The following is a 26,725-nucleotide window of genomic DNA, read 5'->3' as shown; positions in this document are numbered from 1 at the left end:
GTCTTTGGAAACAAGGGCTTTGGGCTTGCCTGAAATCCTCTGTCTGCGTACCCCTGGGGACACAGCAGCTGGAACAGTAACAGCGAGAGGATCTGGAGGAAAACTCCTTCTGCCTCTTCCTAGTTGTCGTACCTGGGGCTGCCAAAAAACGTGCCCAGAGCAGTGCAATCAGACACACCTATTTCTCCAGGCTTTTCTTTTCTGTCTCCAGTTTTACACCTTTCTGAGGGAGGGGGGCTTCTGGCATCTGCTTCTCTGAGAGAAAGCACGCCAGAGGCACTGCTCTTGCCAGTATTTTGTGCCTGGTGAGGGTGCCTTACATGTTTCCCACATACTGAGATAGGTACATTTTGGGATGGGGGCTGCCTGGAGAGCACAGCAGACCCTTAATTAACTGGTGAACATCCCTTGTAAAAGGGTGGTTTAGAGTTCTGCTTATGACTTCATCTCTGAGAGGTTTGGACAGCAAATGCAGAGTCTAATCTTAAAAAAAAAAAGGAAAAAAAAAAAAGAAAAAAGAAGTGGCTGGAGATGCATGGGTGGAGAAACTTGGCTCGGGCGGCTGCCGATGCGAGGCTGCCTGTGAATTGGCATCGGCAGGGGAAGTTTGGAACCAGCACCAATATATTCTTTCATTGCAACCTCCGCTGAGACTGGGGAGGCAAAGGGGAAAAAGGCATTTCGGTCCCAGTCACTTTCCCCATTTCAACCGGCTTCGGGAGCCAGGGTGGAGGAGGTCTCTCCATTCTCTTCCCGGTTAATTGTCTAATTGGGGAACAATGCGCCTCTCGCACCCGCCTGCCCCTCTCCGGAGGGCTGGTGCCGGGCGAGCGGAGGGACCCGTCCCGCCGCACCGGGCTGCGGGTCCCCGCTCCGGGTCTGGGGGCCGGGGGGTGCCCCGAGGGGGCGGCCGGGCCGGGCCGGGGGCGGGGGGGCCCCGCTCCGCGGAGGCAGGCGCTGGGGGCTCTCCTGCGCCCAGCAGCTGCGGGAGCTTTGGAAATTGCAAGGAGGCTCTCGCAGAGCTTGTGAACCCTCCTCTCCCCGAGCCAGCGCCCCTCCTCTGCAGCGCTGACGGTACAACGATATAATAATGATGGGTGGCTGAGGCTCGCATTTGAACTTGCAGGCTCGCCGCCTTTGCCCACAGCTCGGTCCCGGCTCCGCGGCTCGGAGTCAGGTGCTCGCCGGCGGGAAGCGAGCGAAGCAGAGGAGACCGAGCTCCGGCAGAAGGGGAGACCCCGGAACCACCGGCTCCTTCCAGCACTAACGAGGGGATTTACTCTTTCATGCGGCCACTGGGATCTCTGGACTAGCCCAGCCACCACGTTGTGATTTTTTGCGATCTCTGCAATCCGCTACCTTTTAAGGTAACTATAACTCTTTTATTTCGGGTTGGTTTTTAGAGCTTTTTTTTTTTTTTCTCTCCCCCCCCTTTTTTTTTTATATATATATGACTGCCAGCAATCACTTAGTCTAAGATTTAAAACAATTGTTTTACTTCTTGTACCAACAAAGAGTTTGAACTGCAAATCTTAAGCGGGAGGGAATAGAGATGATTGGTGAATTTAAACAACCTGGGGTAAGTTCAACGGCACGCGGGGGAAGAGGAGAAGGAGGGATGCTCGGGAACCCACAAAAAAGAAAAAAAAGAAAACAGCAACAACAACAAAAAACCAACCAAAAAAAAACCAAAAAGAGCACCCCAAACCCCGGTGCAAAGAGGAGAACAAAGAAAACTAGAGAATAGAAGACTTTGGGGTGGGAACCCTGACAGAAGTGTTCGGTGCTGGTGGTTTGGATGGATGAGAAGGTAGAGCCGCACCTTGGCGTGCGATGGGGCTCCGGAGGGAGACGGGAGGAAGCTGTTCCTTACGGGTGTTAAGTACACAAAGCGCCCGTGTGGCAGGAGCGACGAGAACGGACCTTTTCCCCTCGGCCACCAGTTTTCTAGCGCTGGGAAAAGCGTGTGTTCTGTGTCCTCCACTGCTGTGTGCTCCCCACATCCCTTTTTTTTTTTTTTTTTTTTTTTTTTCCCTCCAATCCCTTCCCCTGATGTTCCTGGAAAGCTGCTCGCAGGGCAGAAAGCGGGTCTGAGGTGCTCAGCATCTCTCCGAAGGAGCCGGAGAGCAGCGTGCCCTGAGCCACATTTTCTCCGCGGAAAGGGGGGCGGTGGGTGAGGAGGAGGAGGAGGATCGCAAGGTCAGTGGAGCAAAACGCCCCCTCTTACACCCACGTCCAGTTTCTGGGGCACGGGCTTTGCCTTCCCCCTCCGCTGCCCGGGATTTCGCCTTTGTGTTACAAAGGAAAAGTGAGAGCACCGTGGAGGGCACGCAGGGAGTTCCGACGGCGGGAAGGAGCGGGTGTGGGTGGGTGGGTGGGTGGGTGGGTGGGTGTGCGGGGACGGCATCGGCGGGACCGCGGGCAGCCCCCGCCGGCCCCCGGCACCGTCCCCACACAAAGGGGCGGCGGGGAGCGGGCGGGGGCCGGGGCCGGCCCTCATTGTCCCCCTGGTCACGTCCTCCCGGCCACCCCCTCTCCCTCCCTCTCGGCACCGGCGCTCGGGATTAAGCCCCGATGGCTTTTCTTCTTGTTCTTTTTTTTTTTTTTTTTTTTTTTTTTTGCTACTTCTCTCGTTTTATCACCCACTTCCCTCGGTTTTTCTCCCTTTTCCCCATTCTCTTCCTTCCTCCTTGTTCTTCCTCTTTTTCTCCTTCTTTCCCTTTCCCCCCATTACCCCTCCTTCCTCCCTCCTTTCCTTTTCCCTCTTTTCCCCCTTCCCCCTTTTCCCTCCTCCTCCCCTCTTTTCCTTTTTTTCCTTCTTTTTGTTTCCTTCCCCCCTCCCCTTTCTTCCCTTTCCTCACCCGATTTCCCCTGCCTTTTCCCCTTTTTGCCCTATCCCTCCCTTTTTCCTCCCTTCCCCTTTTTTCCCTTTCCCTCCCCTTTTTCCCTTTCCTTCCCTTTTCTCCCTCCACTTTTTCCCTCCTTTTCTTTCTTTTTTTTTTTTTTTTTTTTTTTTTTGTTAATTGAGGCGTGAGCGTTGAAGCGCTCGGCAAAAAAAAAAAAAAAAAAAAAAAACAACAAAAAAAAAAAAAACCCAAAAAAACATCCCAGGATGGGAGAGGGTAAATGTCGGGTGGGTTCAGGGATTGCCTTTATTTCCGTGCCTTTTCCTTTTTCTTTTCTTTTTTTTTTTTTTTCATTATTTTTCTTATTTTTTTTCGCCTTTCGGTCCGAGCGAAAGGGGAAGTTTCCTCCCCCACAGGGAGCGAGCGAGGCTCGGCGGGGCGAGCCCGGGACGGGGCGGGCGCGGTCCCTGGCTGCCGGGGCGGGGGGGAGGCTGTGGCAGGGCTGGGGTTCGGGGGTCTCCGTGTCGCGTGTCCGCCGGCAGCTCGTGGGTTCGGTCCCGGTTCTGGGGGTGGCAGGATCGGTCCGGCTTTGGGGTCGCGGCTCGGTGCCGCTGTGGGGCCGCGGGCCCGGCCCCGGCCCGGAGGCGCGGCCGCTGTCGAGGAACGGGGCGGGCGAGGCGGCGGCCCCGCGGCGCCCCCGGGCGGCGAGCGGCGGCACGGCAGCTCCCGCGGGCCTCGGTTTCCCGCCAGAGGGCTCCGGGCCCATCACCGTGAGGGGAAAAAAACGCCGAAATCCCCCAGACCACCGCCGTAATAAAGTAATTTAAAGAGACCAACACCCCCTCAAAAACATCTCTGTCGCCCCTGATCTTTGCACTCCCCATGCGGCCCCGGGAGTCCTCTGGACAAAGAGTGGGCGCAGAGGAGGCACCAGGATGAGCAGAGGGATGGAGCAGCTCTGCTGGGAGGAAAGGCTGCCAGAGCTGGGCTTGTTCAGCCTGCAGAGGAGAAGCTCTGGGGTGACCTCACTGGGGCCTTGCAGGGCCTGAAGGAGCTGCAGGAAAGCTGGAGAGAGACAATTGCCAAGGGCTGGAGGGCCAGGAGCCAGGGAATGGCTTCCCAGTGCCAGAGGGCAGGGCTGGATGGGAGATTGGGCAGGAATTGTTCCCTGGCAGGGTGGGCAGGCCCTGGCACAGGGTGCCCAGAGCAGCTGGGGCTGCCCCTGGATCCCTGGCAGTGTCCAAGGCCAGGCTGGACATTGGGGCTGGGAGCAGCCTGGGACAGTGGGAGGTGTCCCTGCCCATGGCAGGGGTGGCACTGGATGGGCTTTGAGGTCCCTCCCAGTCAAAACCTGTGAGTCTGTGGCACAGGAGCTGGCAGTGCCTGTCGGCAGTGTTGGACAGCGGGCTGGGTCTGGCAGCCCCTCAGTGCCCGGGCTCGAGGTGTGAGGTGGCACCGGGGCTGTGGGGATGGCAGAGTGAGGTGAGGGCAGCTGCAGCCGCCCTTGTGCCCAGCAGTGGCACTGGGTGAGCCCCAGAGGCACTGAGGAGCCCCTGCTGAAGTCCACAGGGGGGTCCTGGTGCTGAATCCCGTGATAGCAGTGCAGGGTTAGACCTGTGGGTGCCATGACACCTTCACATCGTTTCCCCATGGCTCCACCTCTCGCTCCCTTCACCAGTGAGGGTGCTTGGGAGAGGTGGGCAAGAGAGGCCCTCAGTTCTCCTGGAACAAGCTCATCGGGGTGCCAAGCCTGGCAGAGGTCAAGGTGCACTCGGACAACGCTCTCAGGCACAGGACAGGATTGTCAGAGCGTCTTGTGCAGGGCCAGGAGCTGGACTTGGCGATCCCTGTGTGTCCAGCTTGGGATATTCAATGTTTCAGTAAGGCAGGAGCAAGAAGGTGGAGCTGGGGTGATGCAGGAGGAGCGGGGTGTGCTCACTGCTCCTCCATGTGCTGCCTCTGGCAGTTTTCCACTGTGTCTCTGCATGGCTGTCCCAGAGCCTGGAGCTGCTCCTGGCATAAAAGCGCAGGGCTGTGAGGGATGTCCCGAGGCAGCAGCTGCTGCAGCCAGGAGCGCCAGAACATGCTGTGCTCTGGTGACTGCTCCTGTCTGTGCTCCAGCCTGGAGGCAGCACCACAAGGGTTCAGCCTGGAGGAGTTTCCCCCCACAGCTGCTGGAGGTCATAAGGAAGGGGTGATGCAGACACCCCAAAGGCCTTCTCCAAGGCCTTGGGGGGACTTTTCCAAGGGATAACAGGCCAAGCAGAGGCCACTGATGAATCGTATGCAGGCTGATGTGCCATGTGTCGGCACAGTGGGCTAATTAATCATGTGGCAGAGACGTGGTGAAGCTGGCAAAGTTAATTAGGCAGCGCTGACGGTGAGGCACATACATGTCAGCAATTAACAGTCAGATGGAGTACCAGGATAAAGGAGTGCAGAAGCAAAAGAGAGTGCAGGATGTATGCATTTGAGGAAGGATGGCACCTGTGAAGGTTTCAGAGCTTGGAAAGTAGCGAGGGATGTGTTATGACTAGGATTGGTCATTTCCAGCTTGTTGGGGTTCCACTGGAAACTGTAATTTACTGTTTTACCCATTAGTACGAGCAGTCTTCCTTCTCTTCTCTAGTGATGGGTTCTGTTGGTTTCCACCCTCTTATTTTTTCTCTTTTAATTTTTTACGTCCTTCTGACTTTCACTATGAGGGTCAGGTGGTCAGAGACTGCTTTTTACATGTTTAAAGAACATGTCCAGATTTCACAATGCAGCTGTAGAGCACATGCAGAACCGGAGAAGTTGCAGGTTTTAGAAACATTGTTACCTCTATGAAAATGGCTAATTTCTCGTTGCCTCAGCTTCCGAGAAACCAGGAGTAAATTTGGATGGTAAGCTTTAGTCTGTTCCACACCAGGACAATTCACTTTCTGAACCTGGAGTTTTAAAAAGAAAGAGAGACATGATGTTCTCCCATCTGGTTAAATTAAAATAGCATTGGTGTGAGATCAAGCTTACACTGCAAGCTAAACACAAGCTGGAATTTGGTCAGAACTTACTGCTCCTATGAGTTTTTGCTGTCGTAAGGAAAGGTATCAGTGCCTGCAAAAATAGGAGCTATGCTCTTTCCCCTCAGAGACAAACCCTGCTGCTAGTTTTTGAAGATGTGAAGTTTGTCCAGGACTTTGCCATCTTTTGGTTAAAAGATGCTGCACTCAGGGTTGCATCCCATTTAAAAATGTGGCACAAATTCCTGCTGTAGATCCATCTGTCTGTAGTAGCTCCTAATAAAATGGATCAGCCCATCTGGAAACCAGCCAGCAGGCAACCCAAGTTTGGTCACGTCAAGTGAGGTACTTTTTTAGCAGAAGGTGGAAATTAAACACTTACTCAAGCCTTGCAGCTTGAGTTGGCAAGATTTGCTCACTGTGTCCAGAGTGTTATGGATTTCTTTTACTATGGGTGTAGTGACACCAAGGGAAAAAAGAAAAAAAATCTTGTGGAAAAAGGTATGGTTAGATGGATTTTGGGTAATTGCAGTGGATGTAGGGGCAGTACAGCAGCCAGACAGCAGACTTCTGTGGACAGCAGAATTCTGTGGACAGCAGAGTGCGGAAATGGGAAACATAAACCAGTTTGAGAGAGGAGATTTAGCTCTGGAGGCTACAGGGGAACGCAGTCCTCTGCAGCCTCTGCCAGCAGAAGGGCAGGGGGCAGGAGCAGTCACATGGAAGAGCCTGGAAATGTGGGCAGGAATCGGGGTGAGGTGTAAGCAGCAGCCTCTGCCTCACCTGTGGGTCCTGAGGAGGATTTTTGGCACCAGGTCTGCAGAGCTCTGTCTCTTCCTAAGCCAGGCTGCCCTGTGGGGCTGGGAAGGTGCTGCTGTTATGGTCTGTGTGTTTGGAGAGGGTGGCAGGGGTAATTGCACTACTTTTCATTCTGGCAGCTGTAGTGGAACAGCACTGGGCAACCCAGGAGTGTTTATGGGAACCCACCAAGGCCTGGAGCATGAAAACCAGCCCTCAGGTGGGGAGGGTTGTGTGGGGCTCACACTTCTGACCCTAAGGGCTAAAAATCAGACTGTTGTCCCAGGGCTTTTCATTGCTTGAGTAAGCATTTCAGGATAAAGAAGATTTATAAAAAGCCAAGAGGTGGTTTTCCAAGAGTCAGGTGGGGATTTTTGGCAGGTGTCTCATATTAAGCTCTGTGCTCAAACAGTGCAATTTCTTGGAGCTCTCCAAGCCCTTGGTGTAGCAGGTGTAATTCCTGCCCTACTCAGTAAAAGGCTAGGAGCCATCACAGCCAGGAGTGCTCTCTTCTGTTCCCATGGATACCTTGAAAATTGTCCTTCCATGGTTGCCTTTCTGTTTTCATCTGTCACTGTGGGTGTGTGTGTTGTGCTTGGTGACTGGCAGCGTAGCAGCAGGGTTTGTGTTCTTACCAAATGTGGAAGGAGTTGTGTTATGACAGCAATTGCAATGAACTTCCAAGGGCAACAGGCTTCCACTGGCACGTGCCAGGCACCCAGGTACGCCAGGTCAGAGCCAGGGAAGTGAGCCAGGTGGTGGCTGCAAAATGCAACCAGCCCTGTTTGGGTGCAACACCCCCGTTGTCAGGAAAAAGAAAATACTTTGTTCTTTTCCTTGTCCGGTTTCTCTGATTCCCTAGATTCTGGTCCCAAAAGGCAAGGTTGCCTTCAGGGGAAGGAGGGAGGTAAAACTTACGGGTAAACATGGAGAGCTAAACTTGTAAATATTCTGATCTGGACCTTGGCTTCGCTGTGGATGTGGCCAGCATGTGACGCATGGGACCATATGTGAGCAGAACATCTCAAAAGGTCTGCAGCCACTCAGCTGTCACAGGGGCCAGAACTTTGTCTTGCAGGCAGGTCCATCACTCATCACCTTGGAAAGTGGAGAATTGTGTCAGTCTTCTTTTCGTGCTCTCCTCAGAGCTCTTGTGTTAGTGTAGGAACCTCACTGCAGTGGTTTCGGTGCTTGAGGCTTCCAGCATTTTTTGGGATACAAGGGTTGCTATAGGCTCAGACTGACATCACTTTCTTTTAATTGTTGTGAAATAGTGAGGATCACTTAAGTGTTTATCTAAGCAAGCATGTGGCTGTATTTCAGAGCTGGTCTGTTGCATTTAAAGGACTTTGATGTCTGCAGCTCTGATCTTGTGCAACCTCCTCACTCATAGCAACCTTCTACAAGGAGTTTGTACCAGGGCACAGTATAGAATTTTAAAGTTAGCTAATAAATAGTCACTTTTGTTTTCTTCACGTGCAGCTTGGCTTGTGTAAGTGTAGAACGAGATAAAAGTCTGGCTGAGTGGTGTTGGGGGTATGTGTTAGGGTCTTCAGAAGAAGTTTTATGGCATGGAAGGCTTAAACTGAATGAAGTTCCGGTTCTCATTTGGGACTCAGTTGTGAAAAGTGCAAATTCCATGAAGTTCGTGTTGCAAAATAAGTGATATCACACTCTACACTCAGCTGACCTGAATGGCTGCAGCAGAGATGGGGCGTCCTTGGCAGTCTGCAGCCTGCTCTGTGGAAAGCAGCTGCATTTCTCCCTCCACGCCCAGGGAATAGGTTGTAGCACATATTTCCCCGTGCAACCAGCTGACTCTGGCCATCCACGTACAGGGAATGAAAGGCTCTGGGGTTTTCAGCCCTTTTGGGTGGGAATTTTTAACTTGCCTCACTGGAAAGGCTTGGTTGGAGATGTTTTGCGTCTTTTCCGTGCTGCTCAGACGTTACAGGATGTGTGCCAGTTCACACAGACTCATGTGGAGTTTGGGCTGCAGCTGTGGGCTGTGGGGAGAACTGTCCTGAGGCTGAACACGTCACCAGGAGTTTTCTGAGGCTGCCTCTCCGTGTGTCTTGCTGTCACATTCAGTTGCAGCCTGAGAAGTTTTTAAAAGTGGAAGTTTTAAATTGTACGCGTGTGCAGCGCAGGTTCCATAGTTATAACACAGACAGGTACATATCTATTAAATACCTGCTTCGCTGATCCTTAAAACAGTTCAGCTGCAATCTCTCTTGAAAAACTGTCAGCTTGGTTACTTGCCCAGGTGAAGAGGCCAAGTAGCAGATCTTGCAGAAAATCAAGGTCATGATAAAAATTTGTCGGTGGTTTGACAAACTGCTGCTGAAAGTAATTTCTTATGTTGGGATGTTCATAGCACATATGGATGAGGGACTATTTATAAACCCTTTGTGGTCATTGATGTTTGCGTGTCCTGCAATGCTTTTTTAACTTTGGGGATATTTACAGGTTCAAGATGTGTAACTATGAAGTGAAATAAAAACTGATCAATACTATTGTGAATATGCAATTTATTATTGTGTACATATGATACATGTCAAGAGCTTTCCAGCTGTTTGAAGGTGGAGCCTGTAATGGAAATGAGAAGCAAACCCAAAGGGAACTGACATGTCTGGGAATCACTCAGGACTCAACAACCTGAAACTCATTATAAATCTGTATTCCATAGAGGCACATGGCCATTATAACAAATCTCCACCATAAATTGTTAAATGAAGGTGTCCTGAAAACAGGAAGGACTGCTTCTGGTACCAGTGACAAATATTGATGTACAACATTTGCTAAGGACACAGTGCAATACTAACCACTTACTCCTTTGTTCTTCATTTCTAGGTCAAGATGTTGTTAAGTATAAAAAGTATCTTATGGATGTACTCTACACTAGTTATAACATATATGCTACCTAAAGGTAAGTCTGCTGTACACAGAACCATTCATTAAAATTAATTTAGTGGTCTAATTGGTAGGGCATTTCACAGGACTGGGAAAACAGCCCAAACTCAGGAAATTTACTTTCTTTTCCTCTGCCGTGCTGTACCACATCACTAATTTTGTTTCTGGGTCCTCCTCGAGGGCCTTGCTGGTTTATGTCTGTTGTGCTTGGGCTGCCGTGAGCTAAGCTGGGGCAGGTCCCTTGGCTGCTGGGGTCTGCAGCAAGGATGTGTCAGGGCAGCTGCAGGTTTGGGTGGAAAGGAAGGAGCCCTTACTACCTCTCTTGGTGATTACATGCTAAAACTGAGGTATGTATCCATGTGTGGTTGCCATGGTTACTTGAAAGTTTGGGTCAGGCCTTCAGTAAGGAAAATATCCCAACAGCTGCTGCAGACTCACAAAATTAGGAAAGCAGCTTTCCCAAGTCTCAAAGCAAGATTTTTCTTTATTTTCTTTCCCCCTTCTTTCCAGGAACTCCTCAAACTGATTTTAGCCTTTGGGAAAATCAAATTTACTATTTTTTTCCCCCACCCAGTTTGAACACTGTTGCTAGTAATGTCTTTAGGTAGTCCTGAATGATAAAGAAAAGGATTAGTTCATTAGTGGAACCAGTCAAAAAAAAAAGGATAACAGGCTTAGATTGGATATAAGGAAGAAAGGTCTGGATCAGACCACAGACCCGACTCACTGCCTTGCACAAATGCAGAATTCAGGGATACAGGGGTTGAGAGAGCAGCACTGTAAACAGGGAGGAGTCGCATGGATCCTTGGAACTGCAGAACATGGGATGGCATCTTTACATGTCCCCTCACTTTCTCCACCTTTTATTACCTCTTAAATGGCTCATCTTATCTGCAGGGTAGAATTTTTGGTACTTAGGCAAGTTCTTTATGAACATCCCATTCTTTGGAATGTAGACCGGGCTGTGACCTGTCCTTACTTGCCCAAATTTTTTCAAAGAAATTTAGAAAGACCCTGATGTTCCTAGAGCACACTGTGAACTTGGTGGGGTTTGCTTTTTTAAGCTGGGGGCCATTCTTTTGCCCATGTTCAACCATCTCTTAACCATGTTCAAAGTATGGCCATGGTGAGGAAGACAAGGATGAAAAAAATTTGTTTTTTCATGAATTGATCCAATTCATGATCCCAAAGAATATGTGGGATCAACTCAGGCCATTACCTTTTGTAGAAAAGTCAGTTGGTGCAATAATATTTTTGAGAATGAGTGTTAGAAGACTACACACAACCTTTATACGTATGGCTTTTGTTTAAAAATACTCTAAAAATAAAATATATCTCAGCTTTCTGAAGAGATAAACATCTTAAGTTTCAACCTTTTATTTTTAAATCCTTAGTTTGGATATAAAATTGAAGCCTGGAAATCTTTTGTGAAACAAATTCCCATCACTTATCACCATTCCTGTCTCTGTTTCCTCTTCCATGCTCGTCTTTGTGAGTGGCCACACTCATAAATATCATGTATCATGGTGAGCCTGTTAGATTTTAGGTAGCCACAAAAGTGCTTTCTTTGTTTGAGGGCAGATTGAGAGAGGCCCTGCATGGCCCCTCTAAGACCCTGAATTCTCAGGTGTGTGTGAGGAAGGCAGCAGGAAATGGGGTGTGAGAAGATGGGTCACCTTGGCTGTTTGCTTGGTACAGGTGAAGGATTAATGACATGATTAATGCTCACAATCAAGGCTGATGCCTACTGCTAGTGTGGCATTTGCTCACTTTCCACTAGCTGGTGTGAGGATATTGTGGTTTACAAGCTGGGGCCTTGTGGTTATAATCAACGCTGGCATTTCTCTTACCTGTTTTGGGTGGCTATTTGTGGTGTTATGTTGAGTTCTGCAGCTGAGATTTACATTTGCCTGCCTCTCTGTGAGCGTTTTGCAGACTTTAAAAGTAGTTCATCATCACTCTGTGCCTCCTTCTCTTATTCTGCTTGCTCAGACCACAAACCACCTGGTAAAGGACTCAGGGAGGGTTTTTGTTGGGTCTCAGTCCATTACCTGTCAGTGTTTCATACAAGTTTCACTCATTTGAATTCATTATTATCTTCACTAAAAGACTTGTGGTTAATGAAAAGGCTTCTCTTAGGCTCAGTGCTAGTAGCTGGATTGACAAAACACACAATTTCACTGATCCTTTCTATTTCTGCTGCTAGACAGGGCAATATACCATATGTCCCAGCAGGTTGTTGATGAACTGAAAAATGAGATGCAACTTTTTTTTTTTCACTCATAAATTTAGCTAAAAATAAATAGAATATTTTATTCTTTAAGCATGTGGGATTTGTCTGCATAGTCAGTAGCAACATTCTGTTCAGTTAAACTTAATTATGTGGCAAATTCACTCCTCTAAGGAGTGTTACACCATGCAGGGCATTCTTTTCTTCAGATTCCTTGTCCACTGCAAAAGTATTGGCTTGGTCATCGTGGTTAATGTGACACAGAAGGAGAGAATTCTCCCCCTTTTAAAAATTATCTAGACTCCTACTTTAAGGGTTTTTTTAACACTTATTGCAGAATTCCTTTCCTCCCACCTCAAAAGGAAGATATCTAGCTATGTGTCATTGGTCTGTCACAGCCCATTGATAGGGCCTGACATGGAATATAAGCTCAGCAAAAATGCAAAAGGGAGAAAAAAGGGTTATATGGATTAATACAAGACACTGATAGCTTCTGCACTGGTCAGTACATTCTGCTAGACTAACTAATCTGGACTGCTTCAAGAAATCAAGCTTTTTGGAATTGTGCAGGAACATCACTTAATCTTGTATTTCAGATATTTTGTCAGCCAAATATTTTCTTTTTCAGTAGGGAAAAACTTCTTCCTTCTTTCTCCTTCTCCTCCTTCTTCCCTCCTCTCACCACAAGTAGTTTCTTATAAAGTGTGTTATAATGCTTTCTGAAATTGGACAGAACTGCAGCTACACAAAATCTCCTACTCTGGGAAGTACCACAGGTTAGGCTCGATCTAGTTTGCATATCAAGGTGATAGGTGTTGTTTGTCAAGGCTTCCAGCTGGCTGCTGTGAAGACACAAATTTTAAAGGGAGGAAATTTCCTCAGGGTTCAGTGCTGATATTCCAGATCACTCATAATCAGAAACAATGATCTTAGAAAGTTTATTAAAATTCTGTCAGTCAGAATGATTATAATTGAGTCATTCTTCATTTAAGAAGAAAGTTCCTGTAAGGTGTATAGATGACAAGAGATCATAATATATTCTAAATATTTTGAGACTGATTTTAATCTCCCACCTGTGCAACTTGGCAGTAATTCCATCACATCGGATAGAACTGAGGATTCATTCTCTTTCTTTATCTCTAACCTACTGTAACTCTGTGAAGTTTCAAGAAAATAAAGGTGATATGAAAGGTTTCTGGTTTCATCAGTTTTGATACCATCATCTTGACTCTATCTGAATTGTGTGCCCAAGGAATTCTAGTTTGGTAGGCATGGATGGAAAGGACTTGAGAACTCCCATTTGGAATTCTGTGTCTTCCCCATCAGTCCATTTTTCTTTTTTTCTGGTACTTTATTATTGAAATGCTTGGGTATCAAGCTGATGACTCCTGTATTGACCCTTTTTAGATGATACCATTAAGATTTTATCCTGTAGAAAATCATCTGCCTCTCTTAAAAATAATCAGGTTAATGAGTAATTTTCATTCTTTCTTCTATTTTCTTCACCCCCCCCTTTTTTTTCTCTTTCTTCTTTCTTTTTTTAAATTTTTTTTTCTTATTATCCCCCTCTTCCTTTTTTCTCTTCCTTTTTTGCTCGTCTTCTTTAATTCTCTCCCTCTGCCCACCCTTCCATCCCACCTCTTAATTTTCTACTCTTTGTGGAGTGATTGTATCTTTTATCATAGATAAATAGCTAGATTATTTTCATATGCTGGTGTCTCCTATTTCATGTATCACTCTGTTGATGGGTACTATATTGTTATATTTCTAAACTGTATGAGTCTTTTCAAAGTAATGATGACTGTGTTCTACTTTTCAAAAATGTTATAGTGAAGGACAGTGAAAGAGGTAAAATAGACACTATTGTCCATCAGCTTTTAATCTTCTTTAAGACATTATGTGTGATGAAATAACATCACATAAAAAAGGTAAATCTATCAGAAACCCTCTCTTCAGTTGCTTGGATGAACAGTAGTCAACTTCCCCCTCAGGATATTGTCAGATGGAAGCATTTCACTGTGAAATGTTTGCAGCTGGAGATGACATAAAAAATGATAAAAGTCCTGATCATGTCAAGTCTGAGCCAAGTAGGGACTTTCTGTGTGCTTTACTTCCTTCTTTGCTTTTACATCCTGAAATATTTCATTTCTGCGATGTATTAAAGGCCCTGAGGCTACAAGGAAACAACTTTGAAAGAGTGACTATTTGGGAGACTCTCACTGGAAAGGCTTTTGTTTCAGCATGTGTGCAAGAAAAAGAATAAACCCCTGAGAGAACAATGGGGTCAGGGGTGACAGGAATGCAAAGCCATGGGCTGTGTTTCCTTCTGAGGACAGGAGAAGCTGCCGTGAGGTGAGGCAGGCTGTGAACACCAGCAGCTCCCCTGTATTCAGGCTTTTGGCCAGCGAGGTAACTCATCATCTTTCACTCAGAGTGGTCTTCCTCCTTGCAGTTCATCTTTCACCTAAAATTTCAGTCCTTTTTCCAAAGGTTAATAATTTGGTGACTGTAACAAATGGAGAAAATAAGTCAGAATGAAATTTTCCCAAAGAGAAACGCGCTCCGTCATCGGCCTACGATGTACCAAGATTGATACAAAGACTTTTTTATCTTATACTCCCCAGTCCTGTTAGAAATCAGCTAAGGTCCATGGATTTCAGCCTTTGCACAAGTGAATCATTAGCTAACAATGAAATATATCTGTTTCTAATTTTGCTGTTACACTAATGTGATTTCTCCTTTCTCTCTCCCTCTCTCCCCTTTTCCTAGTTAAAGCAGAAAAAAAAACCCTAGTCAAGGGATCTCTCTCTGGAACTTCAGTCCTGCCGTGCTTCTTTTCAACCACACCCACCATATCCTCCAGCTACGCCGCCGAGTACCTCCGGATCAAATGGTCCAAGGTGGAACTGGACAAAAGCGGGAAGGACGCCAAGGAAACCACGGTCCTGGTGGCCCAAAATGGCAACATCAAAATAGGCCAGAGCTACAAGGACAGGGTGTCTGTCCCGAGCCATTCAGAGGAGACTGGTGATGCCTCGCTGACCTTCTCGAAGCTGCGCGCCAGCGATGCCGGGGTCTATCGCTGCGACGTCATGTACGGAGTGGAGGACACACAGGGCATTGTCTCCCTGGCTGTTGAGGGTAAGGACTTGTCTATTTCATTTGTAACCAACAGTGATTCCAGTTAAAACAGCGAATCTTAGTAATTACCACAAAACTAGAGAGGATTTAAAGGAGTGTCTTTAGCAATTTGCCCTTTGAGTGGGGGAAAAAGAAGCAATTTATGATAAGGGTGAAAGCTTATGATGAAAAGAAGCCACTGAAGCTGTGATTGAGTGGTCTTGATGTCCCAAACTGTGTTGCCACCAAAAGTGGGAGCCATTCTTTCTGGGACAGGAACATCAAACAAAAACGATGTGTTTCTTTTCACCCAGTAATAAATTTTGGATGGGCAGAAGGAAACTCATCTGGGAGAAGGTGCAGGAAAACAAGTGGGGAGGCGTTTGCTAAATGTGGGACAGGCAGTGATAACAGTTTTCTTGCCATCACTATTATAAAATAGCCTCCAAAATTTTGAGAGGGAGAAGTCTACGTGTTGAGAGACAGAAGAGACAGGACTTTTAGAATTGTTGCAGTTGGAGAAGACATCTAAGATTATCAAGTCCAAGCATTAACCCAGCACTGCCATGTTCCCTACTAAACCAGGCCCCCAAATGCCACATTCAAACATTTTTTGAACTCTCCTGGTGATAGTGACAACCTCACTTCTGTGGGAAGCCCCTTCCAACACCTGAGCACCCTTTCCATGGGGAAATTCCTGCTGCTGTCCACCCTGAGCCTCCCCTGGCCCAGCCTGAGGCCGTTCCCTCTCCTCCTGTCCCTGTTCCCTGCGAACAGAGCCCGACCCCCCCGGCTGCCCCCTCCTGTCAGGGACTTGTGCAGAGCCACAAGGTCCCCCCTGATCCTCCTTTGCTCCAGCCTGAGCCCCTTTCCCAGCTCCCTCAGCCGCTCCTGGGGCTCCAGAGCCTTCCCAGCTCTGTTCCCTTCCCTGGACATGCTCCAGCCCCTGAATTTCTTGTCTTGAGTGGCCCAAAGCTGCCCCCAGGATCTGAGGTGGTCTCTCAGAAGTGCCAGCACAGGGATGGTCACTGCCCTGTGGTTGGGACAGCCCAGTGGCCATCGGCCTCTTGGCCCCTGGGCACCCCTGGGCTGTGTCCAGCTGCTGTCACCAGCACCTCCAGAGCCTTTCCCAGCTTCCCAGCCCCTCTGCCCCAGCCTGGAGTGTTCCATAGGGTTAAACAAAACAAAAGTGTGAGTGGCCAAAGGAGCACGTGATGTGTAGGTGTTTCTGCCCTCGGAGCCTGCTCGTGGAGCACGGTGAGTACGGCTCAGAGGCTGCTCCAGAGCCCCGTTGGGCTGGCACTGAGCCTGAGCTAACAGGCTGTGCTGAAAGGCAGAGCATTAACCCAGGCCCTGTGCCATGCACAGGCAAGTTCTGGACCCAGGTTTCTGCCTGGGCTTAGAACAACACTGAGCTGTGTGGATGGATCTCCTCTCAAGAGCCTTGCTCTGGGCCCTGCTTTGCACATCCCTTTGGAGCTCGGTGTGTTTTGGAAGTTCAGTATTTACTCAGACGAATGAATCCCAAAACAAACATTAATATCTGCTGCTGGAAATCATGGCTTTGGCTAAGACCTTTTTGGTGAGCTTAATACTGCATTGTTCTTCCAATATGCCTAACCTAATGTGAACAGTCTGTTGGCATTGATTTGATGAAAGGATTCGAAGGTGTGGCCTTAATTTGGAAATACAATAAATCAGTGTAGCCATTAATGTCTGCATAACTTCATAAACTCTTAGGTCCTAATGACAAAAGCAAAAGAAATCCTGGTTTGAACATTGCTTTTCATAATGAGTGTACCTGGCATTCCTTACTCCTTTTCAAGTGTTCCCTTGACTACATATCTAAATCCAGGAGCAGCAGATGTTTATGACAATAAAATATGGGATGATTTATGTGATACTTTAGCTTTTGTAGTGGCTGCTCTTGTGAAAAAACACTGTGAAGTGTTGAACTGATTAGATTTATGATTTTACCTCAATGAAAATTTCACACACTCCATTTTCTTTCTGCAACTGTTCTTTTCCATGACTACTTTAATGTCAAAATTTCAGGAGAGGAAAAAAGCTAAGTCTTGACCCAAATGGAAAATCACTTTGTTAGACTGTCATTTGTGCCCTCCATTCTCAGTTTTCTGCATTATGTAAACAAATGGCATTTATTAGACTCATAAGAACTTCATGTGAATGTTGCTGCTCTAATCTTCTGCTCTATTCTTTATGGTTTCTTATGATTTCAGCTTTTATTTATAAACCCAAAGCCCATTAGTCCTGAATACAAATTATCTCAATGGCATTGTCTTTTTGAACCTGCACCCCAAAGTGACACCAGTTGAAGAGGCATGATCCACTGTCCTCCCTCTCTGTGCATTCTGCACTGCCTGTCCTGACTGGGGTGCAGGGAGGTATTTCCATGTTAACTGAGGTAATTCCAGAGCTGAGGGATAGCCTGGTTCAGCACTGTGCTTTGGTCAGCTCTCCTGGGTGGAGCTGGGGCTGCTGAAGCCCTGGTAAAATTTTTACCAGTTTTATTATTCTGGTCATTTTATGCTCAGTTGAAAGAACTTATCAGCAGAGTTCTGCTGAAGCAGGTGTAATTCCTCTTTTGCCATTATGATAAATTCGTGTGGTTTTTTTTTTTTTTTTATGCTTCTTTGGGTATTTTTAAACCAACTCAGGACTTTTGGTCTAGATATTTTCAGGGTCTCCATTTGTTTTATGGACACTCCCTAATTTTAAACTTTCAAAGAAAAAGCATAATGCAGCATCAATGAAGCCAGGGAGATAAGATTGGACAGGTGGCCTGCTTGTTTTTCAAATTAACCTCTGCTAGTAGCATAATAGATAGCTGGGAGAGCTAACTTGAATAAAATTACTGTAATTGCTATTTCTCTCCTTTAGGTTTGCTGGGAATACAAAACTGCTATTGACCACACTGTGCATCAAATGAGTGTATTTTACCAGTGATGGAATGTATTGTGAATGAAAAATGGGATTTCTGAGGAAGAACGATTTTCTCTGTAGCACAGATTTTCCCAGGTTAAGCTGAACAGTGGGTGTTAGTCATTGAAAGTAGAACTTCTAATGCCTAATTATTTTTTTTCCTGAGTCCCAAGCCCAAGGCTGTACAAAAGTTACTACTGTGCACCTATTTTTTTTTCTCTTTAGCTATCACAACAGACAAATTTGGTAACTTGCGTGCAAATATCCAGTTAATTTGCTGTTTTAGATGCCAAATGATCTTTTGAAGTCAGATTCATATGTTATTAACAACAAACTGTTCAGACAAAAGATCTGGCTGTCCCAGAGTCCTGTTCCAATGAAAGCAGCTGATATCAAAGGGCAAACGTAAAAATTTACCCTACTGCTGTCAGAGACTTGTCACCCATGCAATTACCCACGCAGAGGCTTTGTGTTAGTCAATCCTTAATAAATATGGCTTGGTTTTTTTCCATTTGCTTTTGAAGGTCTGTAAATTTTCATTATCCAAAGGTGGACTCCTTAAGCCACCACTTAACCTCAGGTGCTTATCTTAATTATCATTCACAAGGATGGCACGTTTAATCACACACATTGCCTTTGTCTCTGCAGTGCATGTTTCTGCTACATCCATTTTTCGACAGGTAAAAGTTTTCTAAACAATGACAGGACCTTAGAAATTGACATAATTCCATGGCCTTCCTTTGCCTTGGTTATAGGAATTAACTATGCCAGCTGCTTGGGTATCAACAGCTGCTTATATTTGGAAATAGATGATTTTTAAGGTCCCTTCCATCCCAAACCATTTGATGATTCTATCTCAGAGACATCATCAAGACACCCTGAGTTCACAGGGGATCCTTTATCTGCCGAGAAGTGCTTGGCTGTGTGCGCATCAAACAGAGATCAAACATTTTGATCTGAGCACTGTTTAAACTCCTCATCTTAAAGCAAAAAAACCCCTGAATTGGCTTGTTTTATTCTAGGGGGTGAGAGTAGCTGTGTTCTGGCAGGGGTGGCTCTGCATGCACAGCCCTGGGGATCTGGGAAAGTCACAGCAAAGTGCAGGAGTAGGATGACACGTTGGGTTACTTGATCCCGTTTTCCTTTGGCACTGCAAGTCTCCACGCTACGTGCTGAGCCATGTGCCCAAACCCCACAGAGAACACCCATCCACAGGGGTCAGGTGCTCTCCACACTTCACCCCTGAGATCAGCATTACTATTTTACGTTTGTCCCTTGGTGAGAGTGTAAGAGTGAGGAGGGAAACACTTAATTTTAGCCCACACAGGAAGTCTGAGGCAGCCAGGTGCTTGCCTTACACATTATTTGTGCCTGCAGGGCTGCTCTTGGGGCATGCAAATCTGCAGGAGCACTGGAGGGGCACTTTCCTCACATTGGATACCCCCTTTCCTGTTACTAATCATGGGAAATGCTTTCCTGACACCTTGGTTTGCTGCTATAATTACAGTGACCTCTCAGGGGTATTTTGTGTTCAAAATGGATCTAACAGCATGGCAGTGTTAGATGCTTCAGCTTCTCACAAGCAGAGGAATGGAGAATCTTAGAATATTTTGAGCTGGAAGGGACCCACTGGGATCATCCAAGTCCAATCCTGGATATGTAGAACAAGTCATTCATACTCATTTTAATTCCACATGTTTTCTTCTCTGCCTTCTGTGCATGTTCCTCCAAAATTTTCCCTTTGTCTCAGGAGTAACACTTCCTTTGTCAGATTCTCTAATTTCATCTCTCTACAGTGTTTTGTGTTTTTCTTCTAACCTTTCTTGGTGTTATTAAACCCACAGTTCAAACTGTCTCACACTGGGAATCCATGGTCTCTCAGCTTTTGGCTGTTCCTGGGTGAGGTGAGCTCTCTGCATTAAATATTCCTGGTCACCAGTCAGGGAGATTTACAGACAACTCTTTCAGACTCAGCTTGTAACGTTCAGGCAAAGCTAAGTTGGATGAGTTGAATCTCAGAAAGGATTTTATAAAAAGTACTGCTGTACCTTTCTGTGCCCACATTTATTCCTTCTCTCTAGTTATAATGAAGTACACTTTTTGTAATATACTTTTGAGCTACCTTGTAGAAATCTGACCTAGAAGTGAAATGACACAGTACTTTTTATTATGAAACATTTTTGACTATTCAATGAAATTCTTTTGTGTGGTGCTATGACATTGGGCAATTAAAAAGAACATGTATGACCCAATGTATTCCAAATTTAGAAATCTGAACAAACCACTCATTTGAGCTGATTTTTTGTTATCCTCCTTGGAGATAATTGGATTTAAGGAGATCAAAGTAGCAACTGGGATCTTTACACTTTTCTTACTCTTTTGTCGTAGGCCTCTCAGTGAATATTTTTTTGACAAAAGTGAGATCACTTTATTCTTTTCTAACTGATATTTTGGGAGTTCACTCTTTTCATGAGCCTAATTTTCTCAGTTTCTCTTTGATTCTGCTGCAAATCTGAAAGACTTATTTTTTCCCCCAATTGTTTTTTTTGAGTGATTTCTTTTTAAGGCCTATAAAAAAAAAATCCCAGGCTTAAGATCCTGATCTTGTTAATGGAAAGAAATAAGAATTAGGGAAGCAACATAGATGGTCATTCACATTTTCATTTTTATGCAAACTTGTCTATCCTGCAAGCATTATAATGATAATAAATGAAAGTTGTTTCCGATGTGGGAACGCTGCCACTCACTGATGTTGTTAGTCCTGGGAGGCTGTGTGCTGACAACCTAATTGATCTATTCTCTCTGCAGCAGAAATCCCCTTCTTTATCTCTTTAGTAGGCATTTGAAGAGGTGCTTTTACCTAATCTTTTGGACTTACCTGTCTTGAAACCTTACCACCTCTTGATGTTGAACTTCCCGTGCTTCCTTGCTGACTAAATTATCATGGACTGCTGCATTTTTCAGCTCCTATTTTACTCTCCTGCATAATGGATCTCGAGGAATCTTCCTGGCAAGGGAAGAGCACAATTGGTAGCGGCCACCAAAGGATGGCAGAGAGAAATTTATTTATTAATTATTCACCCAGAGAACTGTAAATGCTGCCGTTTTCCTTCCTTTCACACAGTCCTGTAACCTGTGTTTTTGGGGTGTGTTTGTAGTGTAAATTGCCTTCTGCACTAAGGATGGGGAGGATCTGAACTATGTGGTAGCTCTGGCAGGGGGCTGGGGGTTATTTCGGGGGTATGCACCACAGTGTCCAAGGTCTGAAGACAAAAATTAACAGGATAACCAGCACTGCCGTCACAATATTCTTTCTCTTTAGATATACTTTGCTGTGTGAGGCAACTTCTGAGATTCAAGCTTTATGTTGCCACATCCAACACGGCATGTGGCAGCAGCGTGAGCTCACTGGTGAAAGTGAACTATAATTTACTAGCCATACCAGGAGCTAATAAACTAGCTTCCCCTGCAGTTCCACAGGGTTTTGATGCATGATACATGGCAAAGTTGCAACCCAAAGGGGTGTAACCACAGAACCCGGCCCTTACCCGTGGAAACTCTTGTTAGTTAAAAGTTAAACCCTTTACATTCTTATTTTCCGGCCTGAGGCATGAGATAAACGACTAAAAGACGTTCACCCTTGCTCTGACAGAAGTGAGTTTTGGATGCTACAGATTGCTTTCCTAAGAGTGCTCTCTCTCGCTGCTACTCCTTCCTGTAATTACACTGACTTTGTTTGCCAGATGTTCGCTGACAGCATTATACTGCCCTGGTCTGTTTTCCAGTTGCTTTATTTGTTCCTAGGACAACTCCTTTCTTGCCTTTTCTTTCGGGGAGGAAATAGACAAAGGTGGGGGGGGGGGGGTGGGAGAGGGGGGGAAATCCTTTACAAATGTTTTAAAAGTGCAAAGACCGGGACAATGGGTTCTGCCCCTCTCTCCGTCTAAGTGAAACAATGAAAGTCCTGCACTTTAATCTCCTTAGCCCCAGGGGGGTCTTCTAATTATTGCAGCTGTTGCACAGGCTTATGCATAGTGACGTCCTCCTTCCCATTCATCTCGGAGGCTCTTTTCCATTAGCTCCTCACTGGAAACGGAGGAGCCTCCAGCTCTGAGAATAGGTGAAGTTTACCTTGTGGATCTGGGCGAGGAGAACAAAGCATTCCCCGAGTTCCTTTCCAGGATTTACAAATGACCGAAGGCTCCTCTTTGCCTCCGCGAAATCCACTTTAAATTGGCTGGGATATTAACTCCTTAGTCCTGCCTTGTTCAGGTATCACACGGGTCTGGCGCGGTGGGAAGGGCAGGGGTGCTTCCAACATGGAAAAAAAAAGGGAAGGAATGAGAAGTGAAATAGCTGGTTGTGGAAAATGCACTCATATGTTTAAGCAGCAGGAAGCTTAAAAAAAAAAAAATCAACTTTAGAGAAATATGTTGCCACCCCCTCTGAGGCAACAAACGTTTTTGTGACTGTTCTGAGAAGCAGAAACTCTTGTGCTCAGTTTGAAGCCATATAGCATCACTGTAGCAATCTTGGAAAAAAATGTTTAAAAAAGAGACAATTAATTCAAATTCGTACAAAATACATTTAAATTCGGATTAAAACAATTAACTGAATTCACAAATTGCTTCATATACTTGGGCATTTCTGACTCAGCATCAAACATGCTTTATTGCAGAAACACCAATGTTATCAAAGAAAAGTTTTAAAATGTTTGTATAGGTTCAAAAATTACATATAGTAAAGCCAGATGCCCAGCTTGTGGATATTATTATGGGCTTATAGGTATGGAAAAATATTTTATCTGCTCCTGTTGTGAGCTCTGTTGCCCATTTTTAAATTCTAGATCCAGAACACCAAGCAAACCACCTGAACTCATGTTTTTATTTACTGCAGTACTACTGATATAGCAATGCTCATTTATACCAGCAGGTGTTCTTCTCACAGCGTCAACCACTGTTACTAAATTCTGAATATATTAAAATAAATACTTCTATGCATACTGAATGTTAAAAAAATAGGAATCTCCAGGTAATATTTTTTTTGTTATTTTGAGGTTTAAATGCCGATGCTGCCTAGCTCTGTGTTGTGGGGTGGTTTAGCAGTGAGGCTGTGTGGAGCAGGGTGTCCCCCATCCACACTGAAACGCTCCTTTGGCTCCCAGCACAGGATGAAGATGCCCTTTGGAACCTGTCCCTGTTCTCTGCTTGTTCTTGAAATCCACCCAGAAATTGTTTGGAATGGTGTTGTGGGGCCAGGGCCAAACAATGCAGTGAAATAAGCTAACAATTTAACACCCTTAATGGCTGGATTTCAGGCACCTGGAAAATTTAATGCAGTGATACAAACACAGCCATAATTTTCCGGGGTGTATTCTTCACTTGCCACTGTTGCCAAACAACACTTGGATCCATTTCAAGCTGAAACCACACTGTTTCCTGGAAGAAGCTGTTTCTGATGGGTTTTGTCAGATCTGAAAGGTATTCTGTGGGGATGCTGGTGGTCTGCAAGCTTCCAGTTAGTGGCTGCAGCTGGTGACTGCCTATGAAAGATGGGGATTCCCAGCCTTTCCTCTTTTATTTCCTGTGTCTCTGCAAGTAGCTTTGATAAAAAATGATGTCTGATGGCTGAGCAGTTTTCAGATAATATTTTCTATATAAATTTCTTAGTGAATCATGACAAGAAGAAAAATGTCTATTTTCTACTTACTGGCCGTATGTAGATTTTTGATGACTGGCAAAATTTTACTGAATTTGTTTTCATGAGAAAAAAACTTTCTGAATACGTTGGAACATCTTGCATCAACAATCTTCTAAGTGACCTGTATTTCTATTTGCTTGTAAATTAGCAGACTTTCTCTAACGGCAAAGACTCATTGTAAAATTAATTATTGCTACAATATCACCATTTTCCCAAGCTGTGCTACAGTATGTTGTTTCCTCATCATGAAGTACTCCAGTAAAACCATCAGAGAAAAGGAACATTTTATGGTTTAGGGGTTTTTGTTTTGTTTCCATTCTGTGGATGTTTTATGGTGTTGAAATGCTTCTGAGGATTTTAGAGCACAGTAAGTGAGGTATTGCAAGAGACATGCCTTTGATGCTAAACTGTAAAAGACAGTGGTAATAGGGGGAAATGATTTTGCAAGGTGGAATGGCTGTTTTCTGCCACTTCAGTGCCCTTTATGGTTTGTTCTAGCTGTTGTCAAATTCAGTGGGAATTGTCTGTGTGTAGAAAATAGAAGGTGGCTTCTAGACAGATCCTGTTTTAAGCAAAACCACCTTCACTCCAGGGTTCCCTCTCCAAAGGTCTGACATGCTCCAGAAACTGCTGAAATTGTCAAGGTCCTTTTCAGAACCAGAAGAACCCCAAATAAAAGCATGCTTTGTTTTGTTTGTACCATTTGTAGTGCGTGCACAAAAACATGGCTATGGAAAATTGACCAAAAGCCATCTATTGATAAATGCTATCTTTGTAGCAATCTTTGCTGCATAGGAACACACAACGGGCCCGTCGCTGATAACAAATCTGCTCCAAAAAGCACTTTTTTGGGGGGTATTTTGTCATTACCGGCAGCAGCCACTAGAGGGGGAATATCATTGACACCGTAATATCTCTCTCATCTTTTTATATTATTTTTCATTCTACCCACCTGCTTTCAGCACTGTGACCACACCTAGGTAAGGCTACAGAAACGATGCGAAATGTGCCACTAACAGGGGGCTTTTGCCTTCCCAGGTGTCGTGTTCCACTACCGAGCCGCCACGAGCAGGTACACCCTGAATTTCACACAAGCCCACCAGACCTGTCGGGACAACGGCGCCGTCATGGCCAGCCCGGAGCAGCTGAAGGCAGCCTACGAGGATGGGTTTGAGCAGTGTGATGCTGGCTGGGTGTCTGACCAGACTGTCAGGTGAGCGTTTCCAAAGGTCCCTTCACGCTTTTCCCCAAAATTTGCGTGCCTTGGCTGCGCAGGCTTACACTGCTGTCTTGCCGCATTGATGAATTTCCTGCCTTTCCAGGTATCCAATTAGACATCCACGGGTTGGCTGCTTTGGAGATAAAATGGGAAAGAAAGGAGTCAGGACGTACGGGCGGCGCTTCCCCAACGAGACTTACGATGTTTATTGCTACGTGGAGCGCATGGAAGGTGAGATGGGCCTGCAGCGCCTGAAAGGGCACTGCAAGACCCGAGAAGTGACTGGGGAGCCTAACGTGGAAGAGCAGAGAAATAGGAAATTCCGTTTAAAATAAGTTTTGGCTGCCCTGAATCTGAAGGGGACTGCCGGATGGAGGGAACCTACAGTTTGTGGTCTTGCAGGTCTTAATTAAAGGACAGTGTGGAGTCTGCAAAGAGGCAGTCAGGGTTAAAGCTGCCTATAGTTAGTGCAGGAGATCTCACAAAAGTTGCTGTTGAAGAGTCTTATTTTTTGAATGTTATATAAAAGTATTTTCAAAGAAATGCATTTAATGTTTGAGAAACTATATATGCTATATATAAGTATACACAAAGATAGATATAGTGCATTGCTAACTGTATTATAGTTCATAAAGTGTGTAATTAAGTCTTTTTATATGTCCATGACATAAAATTAGACAGATATTGAATTGCCATCTATGGTTAATAATATCTTTTCAATAAGGGGTCATCTCAGATTCAGAAAGAAACAAACAAGAAAAAAAATATGTTGTTTCTGGATCTTGTTTAGTAAAATTATTACAGAAATACTTTGCAACCAGGACTAAAGTACATTTTCCACTTACTACGGTGCCCTGAGTGTGTCACACTGCTCCTGTTTGACATGTCTTTATTCCATTCCACTGTTCCTTTCTAAAAAAAAAAAAACCCTGATAATTCTGAATTAAGCATCTTCAGGGATGACCCTTGGCTGTTACACGTTTAATTTAGTGCTCTTGCAGTCAGCAAAACAATAAATCAGCCTTGGCTCTGAGCAAGCCTGACTTTGTAATTGTACATATATTTTTAAAAAGCAATTGCAAAGTGCAGGTGTTCAGTGTTTTTTGTAATCTGTTTTAGATAAAACATAGATTGGGTCATGCAAATTTTTCTCCTGCTGGTGACTTACAGAGATTTTAGTCACTGAAATCAGTAAGTGTGTAATTTTTAGTAGCTGAAGATGTGTCGTAGACAACTTGGAGACTCATACAGTACAAGCAACACAGGTATTGCAAAGCCTCCAGAAAATATATAAGCTTGAGAACTTGAAACTTGAATTTGAAAATTGACAGAATTTTTTTGGTGCTTTTCATTGTCTAAATTTTGTTATGTCCCATTTATATTTGTCAGTGAGCAGCACCTGTGAACATCTGCAATTCATGACATTTGATCCTTCATCAGTCCTTGATGGGATTGGATTCTGAATCACCTCTAAATCAAGGCTTTTAAATTCAGTTTGTGTTTTTCCTGGCTTATAAAAAGAAGTTTTGGTCAAAAAGCCAATCTGCATCATTCCTGGGTGAAGAACAATCCCTTGTTCCTTTCCTTCTTTAAGAACAGAGAAGTGTAACTAATACAGAGAAGCTTATCCTGGGTGCATGTGAGACAGCGATTCCTCAGGGTCAAAAGTTCTCACTAAACTTTCAAAAATAAATCTTAGAACAAGTCAAAACTGCAGCACTTTTCACTGAGGTTGATGGTCTGTGCTTGGAACAACCTGGAACCAGACTGCTGTGTGGTTCAAAGAGGTTGCAGTGACTGTGCAGTCCTCACAGGTGAAAATGCACAGGTCCTCAATTTGTCATGGTCATTAATTGGTTCTTCTTTGTTATAAAATTTAATTTACCAAGATTTATGACCTGGTTTCCCTCTCTGGATGCATCTGCACTTCTGTCCTACTGTTGTGGGTGATGAT

The 26,725-nt window shown here is 45.3% G+C and overlaps 1 protein-coding gene across 2 annotated transcripts in view; it reads left to right on the top strand.

Annotated features, from left to right (window-relative positions):
• Window positions 1-999: 999 nt before the first annotated feature.
• Window positions 1,000-26,725, top strand: part of VCAN (versican) — a 98,557-nt gene continuing 72,831 nt past the window's right edge. The window contains exons 1-5 of one of the 2 annotated variants that reach the window (XM_069001015.1): window positions 1,000-1,367; window positions 9,500-9,575; window positions 14,559-14,930; window positions 24,591-24,765; window positions 24,875-25,002. In XM_069001015.1, the coding sequence (XP_068857116.1) occupies window positions 9,506-9,575; window positions 14,559-14,930; window positions 24,591-24,765; window positions 24,875-25,002 (745 nt within the window). In that variant the 5' untranslated portion in view covers window positions 1,000-1,367; window positions 9,500-9,505. The remainder of the gene's footprint in view (window positions 1,368-9,499; window positions 9,576-14,558; window positions 14,931-24,590; window positions 24,766-24,874; window positions 25,003-26,725) is intronic. The other variant, XM_069001016.1, reaches the window with a different exon arrangement.

The sequence above is a fragment of the Aphelocoma coerulescens genome (genome assembly GCF_041296385.1).
Source record: "Aphelocoma coerulescens isolate FSJ_1873_10779 chromosome Z unlocalized genomic scaffold, UR_Acoe_1.0 ChrZ, whole genome shotgun sequence".
Classification (NCBI taxonomy): domain Eukaryota; kingdom Metazoa; phylum Chordata; class Aves; order Passeriformes; family Corvidae; genus Aphelocoma; species Aphelocoma coerulescens.
This window is presented reverse-complemented; position numbering and strand designations above follow the sequence as displayed.